Raw genomic sequence first — 22,351 nt, forward strand, 5'->3', positions numbered from 1 at the left:
GCTGCTGTTTTCTGCAGATGCAATAGAGGCGGTGAAGAAAGTCTTCTTCGCCGTCGCTACCGCCACTTGGTAGGCTCGACATTGAGCTCTAACCCGTGTCTGGTCACCTTCAGAATGGGTCACCCACCACCGGCGCTCTAGCCGTCTCAGCTATTGTTTCATTGCCCTCAGATCCGTGGAAAACCACGGGGCTGCCCGGGCTCCATGCAATCGGAGAGGGCGCTTCGGAGCCAGTCAATAGTCCTGGTTAACTCTACTTTCCAGCGGGCCACCAGGGAATCAGCTGAAAGGCCATCAACATGGGATAAAACATCCCCTACCACTCTCTGGAAACCATTTGGATCCATTAAGTGGCAGGGGCGGACCATCTGAATCGGTCCCACCTCCCTGCAGAGGGGAAGGGTCACGGAGAAGTCCAGTTGCACCAGGAAGTGATCTGACCATGGCACTTTTTTCGTTTTGCTTTTACTTAGTGTCAGATCACCAACATCCATAGAGGTAAACACCAGGTCCAGGCATGTCCGCGGCTATGGGTTGGGCCAGACTTATTCAGGGACAGCCCCATGGAGGCCATGCTTTCCATGAAGTCCCGAGCGGCCCCTTGTAAGGTCGTGTCGGCATGGATGTTAAAATCCCCTAGGACAACCAAACTAGGTGTCTCTAGGAGAACATCCGCCACGACCTGAAGCAGCTCGGGCAGGGAATCCTTGGTGCAGCGGGGAGGTCGGTACACCAATAGGAATCCTGTACTGCCCCTATTGCCCAACTTCCAGAACATGCACTCAGAAAACTGGGTTTTCCCAATAGGACGCCTGGTGCAGACTAATGACTTCCTAAAAATCACTGCAACCCCCCCTCCCCGCCCACAAGGCCTGGGTTGCTGTGCGTAAGAGAAACCTGGTGGACAAGCAGCGGCAAGGACAGGCCCATCTGCTTCATCCAACCAAGTCTCCGTTATAGATGCCAGGTCAAATCCTCCATCCACGATCAAGTCATGGATCACAGTGGTTTTATGGATCATTGACCTGGCATTGCACAGCAGCACCTTCAGGTCGTGTGGGTATCCCTTGCTGATTCCAGTATCCGTCCGGTCAGGACCAGACCTGGAGGCAAGGATAGTCCTCAAGCAACGACTAAGCCTGCTTCCTTGGTAATGGCATGGTCTGGTCTTAGCGTAACTCCTTCTCCTACCCGTGATCACTGAGATCGGTTGTCCTAGTGCATCCCCCCCTGTGGAACCTGCCCCAGCCATTTTGCTTGCTGGGACCCACTCCCAGGCAGCCCTGACCCCACCCCTTAAAATCTAAATAAAACCTATACAAATAGCAAACCAACAGAACAATAAAACAATAAAAACAAACAACAGAGAAAGTTACAAACACAACGTAATTAAATTAAATTAAATTGAACAAATTCCAACACCCAAGTAAAAACCCACCCCACACACCCGAGGCCTCCTTGGAGCCTTATAAGCTGTGGTGGAGTATGGGGCCCGACCCCAAGCCCAAGGTGGAAAATGGGCTTCAAGGGGGATCGGTCCTCCCCAAGACTCACCGGCAAAGCAGCAGCAGCAATGTCCCGGGCCTCTTTGCAGCCTTATATGCTGTGGTGGAGTATGGGGCCCGCCCCCAAGCCCAAGGTGGAAAATGGGCTTCAAGGGGGAGCGGTCCTCCCCACAAACTCACGGCAGAGCGGCAGCAGCTTGGTTTCCAGACCCTTGATCACCTTGGTGGCCCTCCTCTGCACACATTCCAGCTTGTCAATATCCTTGTTAAATTGTGCAGTCCAGAACAAGACACAGTCTCCAGGTGTGGTCTGAAGGACATGTCAGTAGAAAGCAGATATTAAAGTCCAGTGGGCTGCTGCTTATTGCTTTCCCCTGCAGCATTATTTTTTTACCCAAAATTGTTACCCCATCTGCTTTTCTGGCCATAGGTGGAAAATATATTGCATATGAGAGGTAGTTGTGCCTCCTCCTTGCTCTTGCTATTGACCCAGTCTTATTTGTAGAATGCAGGAGGGTGAGTGCAGAAGCACCACTGCAGAAACTCCTGAGACCACCAATTCTTGTCTGTCCTGTGACAGGCCAAAAAGGAAGTGTGCTCTAAGCATCCCATACATAGGGGGCTTCAGAACACAGACTTACATAGGTCTTTCTCCAAAATAACTAGAAGAAAATCCAGGGAGATAATTCGGGTGGTTTGGCTGATTTAAATATTTTGATACATGGGTATGTTTTTACTAGTCGTGTTGTTGAATATCAGGTTATTCTTTCCTCTATGCTGCGTGGTGCTGCTTTTCCATCATGTTCATTATTTCGCTGAAACTGTCTGTGTTCACATAGTTGTCAATTTTAATTTTTAAGGAAATAAAACACATATGCGGTCACAGGATTGCAGCTTCTATGCATTCTCTGTCTCTGTGTAGCATCCAGAGAACAAATTTGTATCATTCATTCATAGCTGAGTGTCTGAATTATTTGCTCCAGATGGCCAACAGGTGTGCACTGTGTAAGACTATTGTATTTAGTGCTGATTCGCACCATCTGAGAATTTAACCCCAAAATGGGTAGAATAATGCACAAGCTCTTTTCTTTCTAAGGGACTGTATCGGCTGTCGACTAAACAGATTATGAACGTGGTTATCTCCGCTATACAGTGGTAGTAATTAAAAGGGCTGGGGGGAGGGGAGGAGAATAACCAGTTAAATAATGATAATTGTGCATTGTTGTCATTTCCCCATTTCCCCCTTTGTTCTGCTTTTATCCTGACAGCTGCTCTCAGAATTTCTCATTTTCTTTAGCCCATGTAATTTATTTTCTTCAAACCTAGTAATATTTTTAATGGGCTCTTTTTGTCTTGCTGAGAGAAAGAACTTCATTGTTTAAAAGACAAATATTAAAAGGTGCCTGTTGCTGGCATTTTCAAATGCAGATAGTGACCTGAACTGCTGAACTGTCATCTTCGTTTTGATGTAATTTCTCCTGCCCTCACAAAAAAACAAAAACAAAAACAATCTACATGTTTGACATAAGTTAATTAACTTAACTAATACTATTTTGAACCCATAGTTCTTTGTGAGTGATTGCTATTTCTTGAGGGGATTGAAAACACAAACGGGCATGTCAGAAACAACCATATCCCTGCAAGGTTTACACTAAAGTTTTGCACTGCGTTATGCAACTTTTTACTTTTTCTGTCTTACCCAAGCCAACTTGTTGAATGTAACAGTGACAAATCCCATCACTACTGGACACAACCAAAGGACCTATATTCACAAGAATACAGTGGTACCTCAGGTTACATACGCTTCAGGTTACAGACTCCGCTAACCCAGAAATATTACCTCGGGTTAAGTACTTTGCTTCAGGATGAGAACAGAAAGCATGCTCCGGCGGCGCAGCAGCAGCAGGAGGCCCTGTTAGCTAAAATGGTGCTTCAGGTTACGAACAGTTTCAGGTTAAGTACGGACCTCCTGAACAAATTAAGTACTTAACCTGAGGTACCACTGTATAAGAAGAACGCTGCTGGGTCAGGTCAAAGGGTCAGGTCATCTTGTCCAGCATCCTGTTGCAACTGTGGCCAAAAAGATGCCTAAGGCAAGCCCACAAGCAGGACCTGTGTTCAACACCACTTCTCCCACCTGTGGAGGGAGAACATAGCCATTATGACCCATTAGCCTTCGGTAGTAGTAGCCTTATCCTCCATGAATTTGTCTAATCCCCTTTCAGAGCCATGCAGATTGGTGGCCATCACTACATCTCGTAGGAGCAAATTTCATAGTGCAACTTGGTGCTGTGAGAAGTGCTTTCTTTTAATCTTCCAACATTCAGTTTCTTTGGATGGACCTGAGTTCTGGTACAGTCGTACCTCAGAAGTCGAATGGAATCTGTTCCGGAAGTCCGCTCGACTTCCAGAACGTTCAGAAACCAAAGCACTGCTTCCGATTGGCTGCAGGAAGCTCCTGCAGCCAATCGGAAGCCGTGGAAGCCCCATCGGACGTTCGGCTTCCAAAGAACGTTCGCAAACCGGAAGAATAGCTTCCGGGTTTGCGGCGTTTGGGAGCCAAAACATCCGAGTACCAAGGCGTTCAGGATCCACGGTACGACTGTATTATGAGAGAGGGTTTCTCCCTCTCCACTTTGTCAGTACCAGGGATAGATTTCTGCATGTCTTTCAGTGCCCACTTATTCTACCTTTTTTCATAGCTTAAAAGCCCCAAATGTTGTGTGTCTCTCCTTACCTCTGCAGCCACAAAGCAACTGGCAATTGTACCTGAACTTTATGTAATGATGTGTAGTTTCCTGGCTTCGCTTATAAGTGTGGTGTTGGCTGATTTCCAACTCTCTAGTAAGCAGACCAATTTTAGAGATAAATTGCATATTTAAAAATTGCAACAATTTCAGATTTAAGCTGTTTTAGAACCCTCAGGTGTAAGCATTCAAGGACTTGCTAAGTGTAATTTGTCAGTTATCATGACTTCATTATGCCACCTCTGTTTGCAGCTTAGTCCTGCTTAACCCACTCATAGTCACAGTACTTGAAATTGCAGTTCTGTTACTAATGAAGGTTTTATTCCAAAAATCACCACGCAGTCTAAACATAGATCAGATTTCAGGTTACATGGTTCAGTGGTTCAAAGCAGAGCTCGAAGGTAAATGGGGAAGACCCAAGCTAGGATGTTGCCTCAACACCTGACAGACACATCCCTTTGCCCTGCTTTTGAAGAGTGGGGTGGGTATAGGGATACGTGCATTTCAGGTCCTGAGCAATAGGACTGGGAAAGCAAGTGGGTCTTCTTGTGAGTAGGCTGGGTATCCTTGTAGTAGTGCATCTGGCACTATATTCTTGGAGATGGGACTTTGGTCTGCTTGGCCGGCTGACAGTTCAACTCAGGCTCATGTGCCTTCCTAGTTGCTGGGGCAACCTAGCTCACAGGATGTGGAGTGATTGGAGGCTCCCATGACCCCCCCCCACCTCTGCTGAGATGTCCTGCAATGGGATATCTCCTAGCGGAGTAGTCAGACCCTTGCTAAGTCTGTGAAGCTAGTCCACTGTACAATTGGGGTCCATGTGTCTCCCCAGTTACCATGGAGCTCATGCTATTAGGAGGCAGGTTGGGGACTGGTTCAGATAGCTCTCCCACCTCTGCTGGGATGTCTGACATCATCAGGGCAGAAACATCTGGTGAACCCTCACCCCAACATCAAACTCAGCACTCTCATCCCATACCTCCTTCCCCTCTGGCCAGTCATGCCAAGAGGTCTCCATGGGCTCATCATGACACATCCCTGTTTTTGTACTGCTATGAGGAACTTCAGCTCTGTATCTGGATCATAACATTAGACCTGTTCACGCATATATTCACTGTGGGGTGATCCCACATCCCTTTGGGGCTGTGTGAATAAAGCAGCCCTTAGGTGGGGTGAATCACATAAACTTTCCTAGTTACCGTAGACCTCCCGCCGGGCGCGCAAGGCTTGCGGACATCTTCCCGAAGCACGGGGCGTGCTCCGCAGCGCACTTCGGGCTGCAGGCTGCTGCCGACAAGCCTTGGGATCCCGGCGGATAGCTTGCGGATAGCTTCCTGAAGCCTGGAGAGCGAGAGGGGTCAGTGCGCACCGACGCCTCTCGCTCTCCAGGCTTCAGCGAAAGCCTGCATTCGCCCCATAGGACGTACACACATTTCCCCTTCATTTTTGGTGGGGGAAAAGTGTATCCTATAGGGTGAAAAATACGGTATTTGTTGCTTAGTCTAGGAGGGGTCCTTTGCTGGGAATTAATATAGGGAATCTGCTATTGTGATGGCTTACCACACCAACTAAAAACCTTTTTGGATTTGCAGCATTCCCCCCTCTCCTTATCATGTATTGTCATAATTGTGCAGTGTGGCACATAAGTTTGGGAATGTTGCTGGATAGCAGGTGTGGAAACTTAAAGATTAAGGTAGCATCCTGTGTATACTTATTTGAGAGAAAGCTCCATTGAACATGGTGGGATTTAATTCTGAGTAACCATGCATAGGATATTGCTGGAAGATGTATCTCCTCTTGCAACATTCATGGTGCCAAGTAAATTCCCAGGTATGCATTAGAGAGCATGTTAGTGGTGTGGTGTTGAGACCTTTTCTAGTCATATAGTCATACTTTGCTGAAATATCCTTCCAAAGGTCATAGCAAGAGTAGAAGTTAAGTACGGTACATCCAGATCAGTTTTGATAGTAGTTATTTTCATTCACTTTTCTCAAAATCACCTTGAGCCTTTCTCCAACAGACGTTTTTGTTATATTTCCTATTTGAGTCCGAAGAACATCTCTTTCTATCCACTTCAGGACTATTATATTCATACAAAAGCAGCTTAGTGGTCATTTCTGTGACCCATTGATTAAAAGAAAAAGTATCTACTTTCATATTTCAGCAACATATCTCATTGTTATTTGTTAAAACCTTTGCTCTTGGAAGCTTCAGGAATATTATACTTTTCACAGTGATGAACCATGGAGCATGGATGCTCATGCCTGTAACTTCTGCTGTGTGAGGGTTTTGTTGTTCTTCGATTGGCAGTGCCTTCCACCTTCCGCCTTTTGTCATTTCTTGTTGCCTAGTAATCACTCATGTTTTCCCACTAAAATAAGAAGGCATACAGATCACTTTTGCATTTCAAAACCATTTATTCCCAACTGTGTCTTCATATCGAATTAATGATCTACCTTCCTCCTTTTCCATTAATGAACTCCGTTTAACTCCAAAAGTTTTGGCTCAAACTCACTTCAATCAAAGAAGTGAACTTTGCAAGACCCTTAACATTATTACCATCCATGGCAAATGTTTACCATCTTTAGTTAGTTAGTTAGTTAGTTAGTTAGTTAGTTAGTTAGTTAGTTAGTTAGTTGATTTTATAGCATCTAGTCTGTTTCTGTGAACTAACACTACTCTTCCCTGTCCCACATTTTATACTTCTATGAATTTACAGAGGCTTATGTAGGCATTTCAGTCAGTCTCTGTTTCTGTGGCCAAACAGGTCTGTGCACTCCTCAGTCACTCTTAATCCAGAAGTAAAGCAATTTTCATGTTTGTCAAGGTAGAAAAATCATGTGACTGACATTTCAGTATTAAGAAATCCCCCTTCCTCCTGTTGTTATGAGGGCAACCATTACAAATAGTAGGATGGTACGGAGGGTTGTTCAGTTGAGAACTCAAGTGTTCAAAGACTATATTTAGCATGAGAACATGGACTGCTCTGCCTTGTACGCCTACTAAGGCAAACCTGTCCCAGAAGACAGCCACATGCCGGGTTTGCTTAGGACCCACATATAAAATCCAGTGTTTACCCTGAATATCCTGGTTGTGACCCAGATTCTGTTTTCTTTAGGGGGTTTTATTGGTTTATCTGTCCATTTCTTTACAGTATTTAGGAATTTACATACCGTCTTTCACCATAAGGTTACAGGGCGACGTACAGAACATTAAAACACATCAGTAGATTTTCTAAAAGCTATTAAAACAGAAATACAAGGCAAGCACAGCATAAACGTAAGACAGAAAGCATAAAATAGTGAGTGACACAATCCAAAACTAACCACAGACAGGTTACACATTGCCACCTGCCTGGTGAAATAGGTACATCCTCACCTTGCTTCTAAAAAGATTTAACTTTGAGGCAAGATGTACCTCAGTAGGAAGTTTTAGAGCTGCCACTGAAGAAGCCCCAGCTATGGGCCCCAGCACTACTTATTTCATCCATTTTCAGCACTACCAGGAAGGCCTCCTTAACTGATCTTAAAAAAATGGAGAGAAGTTTTGGGAGAAGGCATTCTCTCACATACTTGAATCTCAGGCTGTTCAGTTTTCTTTAGTTTTTAGGGGCGCCCTTTCCCCTTGATTCCAAACCTCAAACTGAGGCAGGGTGGAGCGATACTTTTTATTTTGATTACTCCTTATTTATCAATTTATATCCATTCTACTTTTCCTCCAAGGAGCTCTCGTAACTGAATGTAAATTGGATGTTGCACTTCAAACTGCCAGATGGTCTGTCTTATAAGCAATAGTAGGTTGGTTTTAGTTACATGAAATATATGTGAATTTTATTATTATGTATACCACAGATGATAACACGCTGCACGGACCAGTTTTCATCCAGGAACCAAGCAGTGTCGTTTTTGCACTGGATTCTGAGGAAAAGAAAGTCAAACTCAACTGTGAAGTGAAGGGAAATCCTAAACCAACTATAAGGTTTGTTGCATATTGGTCAACTTTTTTGGAGGGGGGGGCACATTGTTCTGTTACTATGAAGGAGGAGAAGAAAAATCCTGGCACTATACATGTTGGAGGGGAAAAACTCCAGTAGACTGAAAATAAACTTTCAGGTCTACATTAATGTTTTTGCTTTCCAAGGACCAGCCATAGTCACTCAATAGCAGCGTTGAAAAAGCTTGTGGGACTGTGAAGAGGCTCATTTTTATTATGTCATATGATTTCATAAACTAGGGTGTAATTTGGGTGATGCACAAGGTAACTGCATAAGGAGGTAAAAGTGGGTTTTGATTTCACATGTTTGAGGAAGGCTGTGGCACTCAGAAGCTTATGCCACACAATAAATGATAGCCTTTAAAGTGCCAAAATACTGTTACTACTGTAACAGTAATACTGCTACTACTGTAATACTGTTTGTTACTATCATGCATGGCAATGGGTTGGACTAGATGATCCTTGGGGTCCCTTCCAACTCTGCAAGTCTATGATTTTATGCCTAACAGGTATTCAATTTGTGACAACTTGTGATGCTTTGCATAGAATTAAAATCTAAAAGTTAATGGGGAAAGTGATGTTCAAAGAGCCAGTGGAGAAGGTTAATAAGAGGAGTGACATGATCATAGTAATAATAGGAAAGAGATAAAAGGGTTTTATTTTCATTTAATTCATTTGTTTAATTTGAATACTGCCTTACAATCAATCTCTTGAGGAGAAAAGAGACTAGGCAGGAAGACTTGGTAGAGAAAAGGAAAGAGATAACAAAGCTTGATAGGATCTGGACATTCTTCTTTCTGTGACTTTAAAAGGAAGGTCAATAAAGAAGAATTTTATTGTTCCTAAATAGTCTGAATAGACTTGTTTATTGAGAAATGAGGTTGATATTCTGAGCAGTAGATCTAAAAAATTATAAAGCATCTGTTTTGCAGTGAGGGAGTATCTTTGGACTTAATATAGGGGTATAAAGTAGTTTATAAATAGGGAAGTTAATGCATGGTCAGTAGATTGTAACACTGAAATAATAGCATTAATAGCAGATTTAAAATGCTGTATGTAAATGTGTATTAAATTCACTTTATAAAGTATTCTGCTTTAAATAGTAAAGATTCTCCACCAAAGACTATAAATATGAAAATGTTTTAATCCAAACAAATTTTAAGTAAATTTTTTGTTATATGAGTGTTCTCAAAACAACAACAACAACAAACAACAACAACTATTTATAGGGCCTAAATGGAAATAAACCCACTCTGGACCTATTTTAAAAATTTATGGATTTTGCCCTGGGAAAATCAGTTTGGGGTACTTTTCTTATCCTCTAGGAATTTCTGTGTCTTTACTGTATTATGTTTTCATCCCTCTGCTGTTTATACATTATAATCTAAATAAGAAGAGGTAAACAATGAAGATGTTGGATACAATAGACCTTCCCTTAGTGTGGGGTGTTGGACTGGATGATTTAGCCCTTGAGCTGTAAGATTCTGTAAAAATAAGTAATCACCCAGAGCATCAGCTTCAGTAAAAGCAGTACCACAACAGTGATGTAAACATTAATCAGGTTTGTGACTGACTGGTAAGATTACTTATCAGGTTAAATGTTTATATAACATTTCAGATTTATACAGGAAAATGTGTTTTCATGGTACTCAGGAAATAAAGAGAAGGTCATTTGTTGTATTTCTCTCTCTCGCTCCCCACCCCCCAAGCAAAATTCAACCACTTCCACTTTTGTACCATAGGTGGAAGTTAAATGGAACCATTGTTGACATTGGTATGGATTACCGCTACAGTGTGGTTGAAGGCAGCTTGTTGATCAATAATCCCAATAAAACTCAAGATGCTGGAACATACCAGTGCGTAGCAACGAACTCATTTGGAACAATTGTTAGCCGAGAAGCTAAACTACAATTTGCGTGTAAGTAGCAACAATATCATATGGTAGATATTACTTTGTTACAACATAATGTTGGGGGGTGGGGCTATTAAATTGATGTCTCTATAAAGGTTTATATATACATAGCTCCATTTAGACTGTATCTTGATTCATAGGATGTGTTATTTAATCTGTAAATAAGTACACATTTTGATAGGTCTGTTTTGCAGAGAAAATTAAAAAGGAAAAAAGGTGTATGTAGTGAGAAATAATTAATAATTTGTGCAATATTAAGGTTGTGAGAGGGAACCAAAGGCAGCTGACCATCAGCAGGGCAGAAATGAGGGCAAAATAGCATTTGTTCACTGTTTTGCAGAGTGAACAGTTTTCCTCCCATTGTAAGCAGTGTGGGGAAAATAAGAGGGGTCTAAATCTACCTGGAGCTAGCCTGGATCTCTCCCATATGATGGATTTGGATCTTCAGAGCTGCCATTGGCATGTCTCCCTTTTGGTTTTTCGAACCTCAGCCTTCTTTTATTGGTGTTGGGCCAGAGTACTGGAGATGTCCACAGAAGCAAGGAGGGGCGAATCTAACATCAGATCATCTTTCTCTCCTGACACTGGAGTTTTGTTAGCCTAAGTGCATCCGTTTTCAAAACATTTTTTACGTTTCAGAACTTCAAAAAGGCAAAACTTACAGTGACTTTTTATAATGTAGTGTGGGATCTAAGAAAGGATTACTCAGCACTGCTGACTTTGAAAATGGCATTAGTCCTTCAACTTTTTTTTTTAGATTAGATTAGATAAATTTATTGTCATTGTCCGTATATACACAGTATACACAACAACGAAAACACCCACCCAAAGACCGGGTTCACATATACATTTGCACGTATCGCCGAACTCTCATCCTATTTAAACATAATCTATAAAACATAACATAATCCAGAATATAGCATGACCTATTAAAAACATAACATAACCTAAAACCTATCTCATTCCTTCCACTCCCTACTTACTAAACCTTGCAACTGGCCCTGAGATCATTATTTAGTGCAATCAGAGCTCTTGGATAGAAACTATTCAGAAGGCGTGTGGTTCGTGTTTTCATTGTCCTATATCTTCTGCCCGAAGGCAATAGTTCAAAGAAGTTGTGAGCAGGGTGGGTGGGATCTCTCAGAATATTATGTGACTTCTTCAAGATGCGAGACGTGAAGATCTCATCCAGGGTTGGTAGTCGGAGCCCAATAACGTTCTGGGCAATTTTAATTGTTCGCTGTAAAGCTTTTTTATCCGTTTCAGAGCTGCTCCCATACCACGATAATATACTATAGGTTAGGACACTCTCGATGGTACTATGATAATAGGACAGGAGTAGGTGCTGGGATAGATTCAGTCCCCTGAGCATTCTCAGGAAATACAACCTCCCCTGCACCTTCCTCACAACTTTATACGTCACTTATATAAAACCAGATTAGTTGTCCTCAAATGTTTGTTGTCTGTTCTGTTCTGAACTCCTGGCTGACCCTACCCCCATATTTTCAGCTGTCATATAACTCTATCAAAGTTAATTAATTAGTCAAAAGGTTTAAATCAATTTTTTTACCCCTGCCCCAAAGACATTTAGGCGGGAATCACATGTATACTTACAAGGGAGGAAACACCACTGAAAACCGTAGTAATTACTTCTGAGTCAGCATGCTGAGGGTATGGTATCAGGTGACTGAAGACTGTACTCTTGGGTTGTTCTGATTTGCCTTACTTTATAGAGCATGGCGTGATATTACATAAATATGAACATGCAATAAGCTATGTATTGAAACCTATCTTATTACTCACTCACCTCTTTCTTTTTAGTAAAAATCATTGCTTATACTGCTCAGTTTAGCCGTTTGAATTACAGTATTAATCCATTCGGTTCTATGTTTTAAAGGATACTAGCAGTTAGAAGTAATTCATATCAAGATTCTTGCTTGTGGGTGTGACTTGGCACATTATTTTGGCAAATCTTTGTTTGGAACGGCTTCATTGGACCATGAAATGGAAATTAAGTTTTGCTGTGTTTTGTTTTAGAACCCTGCTGTAGAGTACACACTTGGGATAGGTTTTGCTTTTGTCTCAAACTCTTCTTCCTCAAGTCTGCTTGTCCTGGTTTTAGGGTTTCTAATCATCATCATCATCTAAATCTGATGAAGATGCAGAAATAGCTTAGGATATCATAGTCTTCTTTTGACATGTATTCTGTAAAGTACAGTAGTACCTTGGGTTATAGCGCTTCAGGTTACAGAATCCGCTTACCCAGAAATAGTACCTCGGGTTAAGAACTTTGCTTCAGGATGAGAACAGAAATTGCGCGGTGGCAGCGGGAGGCCCCATTAGCTAAAGTGGTACCTCAGGTTAAGAACAGTTTCAGGTTAAGAATGGACCTCCAGAACGAATTAAGTTCTTAACCCGAGGTACCACAGTATTCATAATTTCCCAAAGTATGAAAAAAATGATAGACATGTATACCCTGGATAACTTGTGGATTTGGGCAGGGACACTCTTCCTACTCTTAAATCATTGTAATTATTTATTATTTTACACATTCATGCTCTCTCTCTTTGGAGAAACTCATTACAAGGTGATTTACAAAAGTTAAGCAAAACATCACATAATAAATAAAAAACAACAACATCTAAACTACAAATCAACTACTACTACTACTACTACTACTACCACTAATAAATTATTTATACCCCGCCCATCTGGCCAGGACTCCCCAGCCCCTTTGGGCGGCTTCTAACAGGATATTAAAAACACAAAGTGTTCAGCTAAAATGTTTTTAACATCAGGCATGCACATCCTGTTTTAGTTCCCTTCAATAAAAGGCTAGAATTACTCAGGTAAGACACTGCTCAGTATGGCCACTATTTTTTATTCACGAAGGGCTGGTTGTTGTCCTATGTCCCTGTGCGTGTGTGGGCGTGCATATTTACTGGAATTGATGCGTATAATTGCCTCTTAAGTGAAACATTACTAAGTTTCATAGAACATACTTTTTCAGTGAGCTTCCTGTTTGTGCCCTGTCACTGTTTTTCTTCCTTGGCCAGCATTTTATTTATGCAGTTGAATTATGCTGATTATATTGATGCTGGAAATTAAAATTGAAAATTAAAACATATACCAAAACAAAAGCCAATTTTTATGTCGGGCTTTATTGAAAAATGATCGGTGAAAAGTAATAGCTATTGGGAAGACAAAGTATTATATTTTTCAAAATAATTTACAATATAGCATCAGCTGCTTATATACTGATGGTGTTTGTTCAACGACTGAAAATGTGCTCTTCTTGTGGAACATAGGTAATGAACAGCTTCTTGGAGACTAATAACTTTAGATGCTGGTTTGTCAGGGAGATTGCTTCATAAATACTTCTTCTTCCTCTTGAATCCTGGTGCTCTCCAGTACCTCAGACATCACAAATCAAATAAGTTCGCTATTCATCAAACTAAGTTTCTATACAGTGGTACATTATTATTCAAAGCCAACTGCTTTGAAAAGATTTTGCTGTCATCATACCATGTGAGAAAGTTCCACACCAGCCTGACCATATATTCAAGCCACACAGAAGATGATAAAATGGCAAAAGCCATTAATTCAGCTAGGACTTGGCCACTTACTTAAACGGTTCACTGAGCTTAAAGAGCAATAATAAATAGCTAAATCATCCAGTGTCAAAATAAATGTGGAGGATATTGAATTGACATCAATAGGAGGTGCCCTTTTAACTACTGAACTTGGCAGGTTTGGAGATTTTGCTTTTTGTGTGAGTTGATTTGTTTTGTAATAGAAAGAAAGAACTTTGAAGATTGTGAGCATGCTACATTAAAATATGTGTTTTGTTTAATTGGTATGTCATTGTAGACCCAAGAAAACATCTGGACTATAATAGAAGCTTTGATAGATGAGCGAGCATAAGCTTGGCTTGACTGATTTTTAATTAAGGAGGTTGCCTTAATAAGCAAAGTTTGTTCTTTAGCAATGAAGTAGCAAATGGTGACTTTCATACCCAGCACCTTCTTAACATTTCTATCAAGTAAGTGTCAGACACATCACTCACAGTTTGATTTGAAATAGCATGAAAGGAGTGGGGGGGCATGTTGTGTTTGGAGGCTTTTTAATTTGTTTTGCTTTTTCTCAAAAAAATATATCAACTTATTTTGTCTGAGATGGCAAACAGAACTGTCGAAATTTTGAAATATCCTTGTTGGATTAAGTTTATTACACATCATTTGCTTCTAGAAAGCAATAAAGATGTGCATCAATTTTAATAATGTATTCTTTTCAATTCCAAAATGTATGTAATTCTAATAGAATAAAATGAACTGTAATGGACACTTCATGAAAGTCCAAGCTGATTTCAGAGCACAAAGCCTCCTTCACTGAAGAAATGCTTTCTTTTTGGTTTTGTGTGAAGGAGAAATCTCAAAATACCACCCCCATACTAATAATTTGGTGCACCACTAAAAAAGTTCATTTGACTTCAGTAGCTCCATGGGTTTCTATTTCTGCCAGTACAATACTATTTATCCTGAATCTTACTTTGCTATTCAGGGACCTCTGTATTGACTGTTCTCGTACTTGCAGCCCTTGACCTACTTGTAGATTCAGCGGCTGCTCCATGCTTTGTTTCCATCATACTATAAGATATTTATAGCATGGGAAAATATATTTATATTTATAAGATATTTATAGCTTGACTGTTGGAGGTTCAGTTAGTCTATCAGTCAGCACCTTTCACAGTTCCTCCTTTAATCTCTACCACCGATTATGTTGTTGATGACCTCTGCTTTCTTCCCTCTGATGCCGCATTTTAACTTCTGTGGCAAATTATACCCATCTAGTTTGGAGATAAAAGGCTGTCATTATACTCAAGGGTTAAATTTGAATACAAGGGCATCATTAAAAGATGTTGGTTCTCTCTCTCCCTCTGTCTCCTGGTTAAGGGCTAAATTATTTTTCATGTAGCTTATTCCCTGCAGATTAAACTCTGAAGTAGCTATTTAAGCTCTTCAGGAGGTCAGAGTGGATCAGCAATTATTCCTGAAATATGTATTTAGGTTACAAACTGATTTTGATAAAAGTGCTATATATGTGCCCTCAAATACTTGATATGTTATAATAATTAACATTTCAAATTCTCCTCATTGTTTCTTGACATGCTTTTTAAAAAAAAAAATTACAAAAGTAAGGAATAACTAATGAGATGTGGATTGATGGTACTTTAAAAAAACACACACCTTTGCTTGCAGTTGTAAAGATTCACATAATTTAATTCTTCATAGCATGGTCAAATGCTCATTGACTAAATCTTCCTATATCCATAAAATTGTAAGGTTGTCATCATTCAGCCCCTGTTGGAGGATTTGTAGTGCTTCATCACAATCCTGGATTTGCATGCAGTAAAATCCAAGAGGCCAAGAAAAAAAACGAGCTTAATAGTTGTACAGGGTGAGGAGGAGAACCTCAAGGGACTTAATGTGGGGGAATGGCAGGGATTTGGCAAATTGAGTGAGAAGGGGCATAGCCCCTAATATTAATATGTGAATGAAGTAATTCAGATTATGCTGTGATGGTTTTCCTGGATGGGGAAGCTTAGCATGGCACTGTTGTTTTCTGCTGGATATTATCTTGATAGCTTAAATAAAGGACATAAAGGCATTGGGTGGTATCCAATTGTCTTCCTCCACTGATGGAAGGCTGTTTGATCAGGTGGAGGCTTCCATTAGTGGAAAGGGCAGAGGCATTTTTTGCTGATTTCCCCTATCCTTTCTAGCCACCTGTCCCTGGTGGTTGAGGACACTTCACAACAGCAAACAGCATGATAGTGGTGCAGGAAACTGCAGGGAAGAGAGAGAATTGGCAAAAATCATCTCCCCCTTTCATGGAAGCCTTTGACATTTATCCATCAGTGGAAGAACACAACTGGGTGCAAGCATTGATTGATTTTTTCAGAAACAAAATTCTGCAATCAGTTAGGCTACTTAAAGCATTTCGAAGTCAGTAGGAGTTAAGCAGCCTAGCTGTTTACAGAACTGCAGCCTAAATCAACAAGGAACTAAGCCTATATCTGTAAGTGGGCAATATGCTGTTCATCCTATTCAGAAAGATGATCTTCGGAGCTATGAATTATTAACACATAACCGAGTAGCAAAATAAATAATTGATCTCCTAAAGTGCTGTGCAGCCTCCTCTCCTTCTGGTTTATTACATTTATTTCTTGTCTTACAGGCACCTATGGTGTTGGTTGGTACACTTTGATCCGTTTGCTTTGTGCTTGTGGCCATGAAAAAATCTGGTTGCTCATAAATTTTAGTTCCTAGTGCATGGGTTAACTTTTCAACATTTGGGTTGGGGGGGAGGGGGATGGAAGATCCTCCCTGGATGTTTCACAAGGGCTTGTTGCAGTTCATCGTGAGGCTCTGTTGGTAGATTGGTTTTGAGTTAAGGGAGAGCTCTGAGCCCACTTTGATCATTCCATGCTGTCCAGTGCTTTTAAAGTGAAGCACCAATTTGCTTTGCTCTGGCCTGACCTCTTGGCTGCTAGAGGAAGTTGCTCCGTAATATCATGGGAATTAGTATATTGTGGCAGCATTGCAGCAAAGCCTTTCAGGGGCCCTATAGCTGTGTGCCTTATCACTCGTGGTGATTATTCATCAGGCAATGGTGCTCTACGTTTTTTAAAGCTATACGAGATCACATATAGCTTTCAGAGGTTCATGAATGTTTCAGTGGAAATTTGTTTCATGTTGGTACAAAACTAAATCAGATTTAGGAATAGATTTTTTAAGAAAAGAAGGAAAGCTTACGCAGGGGGTTCAGATAACATCTGCACATGCCACGCTTCTGTGAGTTGCAAGAGTTCAGTCATAAGAAATGAGCAGTGGCCTTTTCCTCAATGGTTGGAGGAGGCGGCAAAGAAAGAACTGTGAGTGGAGCGGGGCCCTTTCCCCATCCTCTGGATGCTCTGGGAAACTCAACAAACCTACTGTATCTCAAACTGGGTGTGGAGAGTGAAGAGGGACTGCCTGAGGAAGGTACCATCCACCTTGGGCCTGTCCATAAAAAGCAAGTCTGGAGTGAACAACTGGGGTGATATCCACTGTTTCCAGTAACCCGTCTAATTGTGAGACATTTGTGGGTGAGCAGAGAGTTTGTTTGAAACCTGGGTGAGAACCCAGAGGCTTAGAGGGAGTGTATGCCAAATGGAAAATGAATTAATACACACACATATGTGTATGTGTGTAACTTTGTAACATTTTTATATTGTTGTTTAGTTGTGTCTGACTCTTCGTGACTCCATGGACCAGAGCACGCCAGGCACTCCTGTCTTCCACTGCCTCCCACAGTTTGGTCAAACTCATGTTAGTAGCTTCGAGAACACTGTCCAACCATCTCATCCTCTGTCGTCCCCTTCTCCTTGTGCACTCAATCTTTCCCCACATCAGGGTCTTTTATGTAGCTATATTTTGGTAACTTGACTGTTGTTGATTTAGTTGTTTACACCGCTTAGAGATATTTTAAATATATTAAGTGGTATAGAAATTAAATAGTCAATAAACATACAGTAAACTTATAAGTCCTCAAACATCTAGGGTTAGTTCTAACTTCTTTTGTTTTAGAAATTATGTTCATGTGAAATGTATTTTTTCTTTCTGTATGATTTGCAGCTGGTAGACACGAAGAGAATTTGGTCTAATATTTCCAAGAGTTAAGTTTGAAGAGGGTTTTGTATTGTTTCAAAGCCTGGTGCCTGCCCCTTTCTCTGCCAAGCAGTGACAAGGGCACATGGGGCCACAGGAATACACACAGGGTCTGTGTCCCTTTGGAGAATAGAAGACACAGCGGGGACTGTCATGCTTTAAGAAATAGGGTTTATTCGCCTATTTACACCTTCAGTCTTCATGGAGGAAGTCCAGATCTCACATCATGCACATTTCTGGAGACAAGCAGCACAAGTAACCTTCAGGCTGCTTTCCTCAAAAATGGATCCCAGCCTCCCACCCCCTTCTTCCCAGAAACCCCTTGCCCTCCCCCAGAGCAGTTAGCCTGACAACCTTCCAAATCTCCAGGGTGCTTGTCTTGTTAACTACCCTCTATGGGCCCTCAGTGGCTCTCTATTGTTCCCTTAATGGCCCTAGCTTGGTCAGGCTACCCAGGCTACCCTTTGCATCTTATATTTCTCATTTCCCGCCCCAAATAATCACAATCCTAGAATTTATTAATTTCTATGTTTCTCTTAAGTCTACAACAGTATTTTCTTTTCTCCCTGAAGAGAGTTGTAGCACTAACCCCATTGGTTACATTTGTCATCCTGCTACTCAAACCATCCAAACAAACCTGTGTTTGTGGTGGGAAGAGGGCGTTCCTTTAGATTCAAATAGTCAGAATTAGTCTATAACCCAAAGTTTGGTTGACTTTTTTTGGACTGCAAATGTTACTTTTGTCATCCTTACTTTCAGAAAATGGTTATACTATGTAAAGGTGAAAGGTAAAGGACCCCTGGATGGTTAAGTCCAGTCAGAGGCGACTATGGGGTTGCGGCGCTCATCTCACTTTCGGGCTGACAGAGCTGGCGTTTGTCCATGCAACGAAACACCGTGACGGAAGCCAGAGCATACGGAAACGCTGTTTACCTTCCCACTGCAGCAGTACAGTGGTGCCTCGCAAGACGAAAAGAATCCGTTCTGTGATTCTCTTCATCTAGCGGTTTTTTCGTCTTGCGAAGCAAGCCCATTGACGGATTAGCGGATTAGCGCTATTAGCGGCTTTTAGCGGCTTATCTGCTGATCGGATCAGCTGATTAGCGACTTAGCGACTTAGAAAAGGGGGGGAGGGAAAAAACCAGCAGGAACTCGCAAGACATTGTCGTCTTGCGAAGCAAGCCCACGGGAAATTCGTTTTACGAAGCACCTCCAAAACGGAAAACTCTTTCGTCTAGCGAGTTTTCCGTCTTGCGAGGCATCCGTCTTGCGGGGCACCACTGTATCTATTTATCTACTTGCACTGGTGTGCTTTCGAACTGCTAGGTTGGCAGGAGCAGGGACCGAGCAACGGGAGCTCACCCTGTTATGGGGATTCGAACCGCCAACCTTCCGATCGGCAAGCCCTAGGCTCAGTGGTTTAGACCACAGCGCCACCTGCATCCCCTATGGTTATACTACACCTAGTGATCATGCTGTGTAATTCCTTCCAAGTGAACTCCACTCCCCCGTGGAAAAAATAAATAAATAATAAAAATGGTTAATTGGGAAAATACTTTTAAAAAGTTAGTCATAACATTTGTTTATTTATTTACTGGATCAACAAATGCCATTATTGTTAAGGGATGCCTTCCAATTCACACAGAAAAATGAATAAGGGCTTATTATGCATTTTGTTCTGAAGGATAAAATTTGTATGTCTCATACATAAGTACTGATGAAGAGGAATCCTGGCGCACAAGCAACCAAAGGATACAGTCTCAGAGTAAATAAGTGAAATGTATTTGATATGCAGCAAATATTGATCCCATGTAATGATACCTTTGAAACAACTTTATTATCCTGAATGATTGACATTGGATCCTTCATTTTATTTGATGGATGTTGCTGCCGTAAAACGACAGTTGTTCATACCAATATTATTGAGCTGCCAGAATTTGAAGGACTGATTGATTGAAAAAGCCACTGGACTTTTTACTATTTTAAAACTAGTGTGATTCAGAAGCTAGGTAACTGACTCGGTGACACTCTGAAAAATTACATTTCCCTGCACAAAGATTAATCTCGGACCACATGGATCAGGAGAGTAGATAAGCATAGTGACTTCACTTACTGGTTTGGCAGTCAATATATTTGTGTTGGCATAAAAAGAGTTATGTCATACCTTATATTTCAGAGTATTGCTACTGTTTGTTTCCTTTGTGGAGATGTATGAGGTGATCCTCAGGAATGACTCCTAATAATCCCTTGCATTTTAGGGTCATGTTGTAATCCTAATTTAGGTAATTTGGATTACACCCCTGAGCTGTAGTGGATTGGAAGAAGCACACAAATGTCCGACAAGCAGGAATGGGCGGTCCTGGCAGTATGTGTCAAAGGGAGAGAAGGAATGGGAGGAGATGCTGAGACTGTTGGCGAAAGGGTCTGAGTAGTTGGCTAGGAGACCCCCACCCCACCCAGCTGGCACTGGACATTCAAGCAGCGGAGGGAGAGTCATGCAAGCCAGCCTCCAGCCCACATGCAGTGAACCCTACCAATAGATTCAGCAAACATTGAGCTAACTATTGGCTTTGCCAAATTCATTTCTTGTTCTGGTTGCATTTTTGGTACGTCTTGCTTGTTCTGGCTGTTGGATTATCTTGATTGTTGCATCCCACATACATGATCTTGATGTCTGCATCCCACGTCAATTGGAGTGTATCCCACCAAGCGGTCTAAATCCGGAGTTGATGGGTTTTGTTGGGGAAGAGACTGGGTGAGGCAGAGATGGAACAGTTTTCTTGCAGTAAGACTGCCATGGGACCAGCATGACCTGTATTCTCGCTGCATACATATTCATCCTGTACGTTTGTATTGAAACCTTTTTGTAGAAATCTGTTTACATTGTTTTTACCTGCAAAGTCTACTGACCCTGTAAAAGCTACTCTGCTTAGAGATGGTGTGTGAAACAATATGGTATACTATGAAACATCTCATGGAGGATATGAAGGATATGGCTATCATTCCAAATGTACCTACATTAATAATTTTATTTGTATGCTGCCTTTCCATAGTTCAGACTTACAATATGAAAAAGAACACACAATTACAAACTAACAAAAGTAGTCATAAGCAATACATAGAACATAAAACTACACAGCCAAATTGGAAAAAAACCCACATAAATCATAATGAGATATACAGTGGTACCTCTGGATGCGAATGGGATCCATTCCAGAGCCCCGTTCGCATCCAGAAGCGAACGCAACCCGCATAAACGCTTCTGCACGGGTCACGATTCGCCGCTTCTGTGCATGCGCGTGACGTCATTTTGACCGTCTGCGCATGCGCGAGCGGCAAAACCGGGAAGTAACGCACTCTGTTACTTCTGGGTTGCTGCAGCGCGCAACCCGAAAATACTTATCCCAAAGCTACTTCAATCTGAAGTATGACTGTAAAATAAAGATACAAAAATTAATATCAATAAGAGTAACAACCCCCACCCAACAAAAATCCCTAAGCAATACTCCAGCCCTACTCATTAGTTATAGGTCATGTAAAAACTATATATAATCTCCATTTGCAAAGGCAATATGCTTCTGAATACCAGTGGCTAAGGAACACAAGTTGGTGCGACTGCACTCATGTCCTTCTTGTGTGGCTTTGGGCCAGTGTGGTGTAGTGGTTAAGAGCGGTAGATTCGTAATCTGGTGAACCAGGTTCGCATCCCCGCTCCTCCACATGCAGCTGCTGGGTGACCTTGGGCTAGTCACACTTCTCTGAAGTCTCTCAGCCCCACTCACCTCACAGAGTGGGGGAGGAAGGGAAAGGAGAATGTTAGCCGCTTTGAGACTCTTTCGGGTAGTGATAAAGCGGGATATCAAATCCAAACTCCTTTTCATCTTCTTCTTCTTTATGGAGTCTGCAGAAGACGGATACACTTGAAGATCAGCTACTGCTAACCACCACCACCACAATTCAATTCCTTTAAATTTACAAGCCATCCTAAAGAAGCTTATACATTTAAGAGCAAAGTAAGTTTTAAAAATATGATAGAGATAGATAGATAGATGATAGATGATAGATGATAGATAGATAGATAGATAGATGATAGATAGATAGATAGATAGATAGATAGATAGATAGATAGATAGATAGATATAGGTAATTTACTTCCCACATGTGATTAGCTTTAGGGTAGTTTCATGTATTTTCAGTGGTTGATTCACTGAGTAGCTGAAAGGAGTAATTTTATTCAGTGTAGTGCAGCGTACAAGGAGATAAGTCACGCGTTACCAAGATCGATTTTCGTGAACAGAGAGCGCTCATAAATTTGACAGTCTTGTTCACTGAAGTTGATTTGTGTGTTGTGTGAGTTCCCTGCATATGTTATGCTGCTTGTGGAAGGAGACCATTCATGTGAGCTGTTAGGCATGCATAACGGTGACCAGATAATAGGGATATGTGACTCTTTGCAACATGCTAGCCAAGTCAGCATCTTCTCTT

The 22,351-nt window shown here is 41.5% G+C and overlaps 1 protein-coding gene across 9 annotated transcripts in view; it reads left to right on the forward strand.

Moving 5' to 3' along the window:
- Positions 1-22,351, forward strand: part of LOC308581527 (contactin-4) — a 527,693-nt gene that overhangs the window by 299,575 nt on the left and 205,767 nt on the right. For all 9 annotated transcript variants that reach the window (XM_081184014.1, XM_081184021.1, XM_081184022.1 and 6 more), the window contains 2 exons: positions 8,104-8,230; positions 9,988-10,163. In XM_081184014.1, the coding sequence (XP_081040140.1) occupies positions 8,104-8,230; positions 9,988-10,163 (303 nt within the window). Of the gene's footprint in view, positions 1-8,103; positions 8,231-9,987; positions 10,164-22,351 lie in introns of those variants that run through there.

Source organism: Podarcis bocagei (assembly GCF_964188305.1).
Source record: "Podarcis bocagei genome assembly, chromosome: 2".
In the NCBI taxonomy this organism is placed as follows: domain Eukaryota; kingdom Metazoa; phylum Chordata; class Lepidosauria; order Squamata; family Lacertidae; genus Podarcis; species Podarcis bocagei.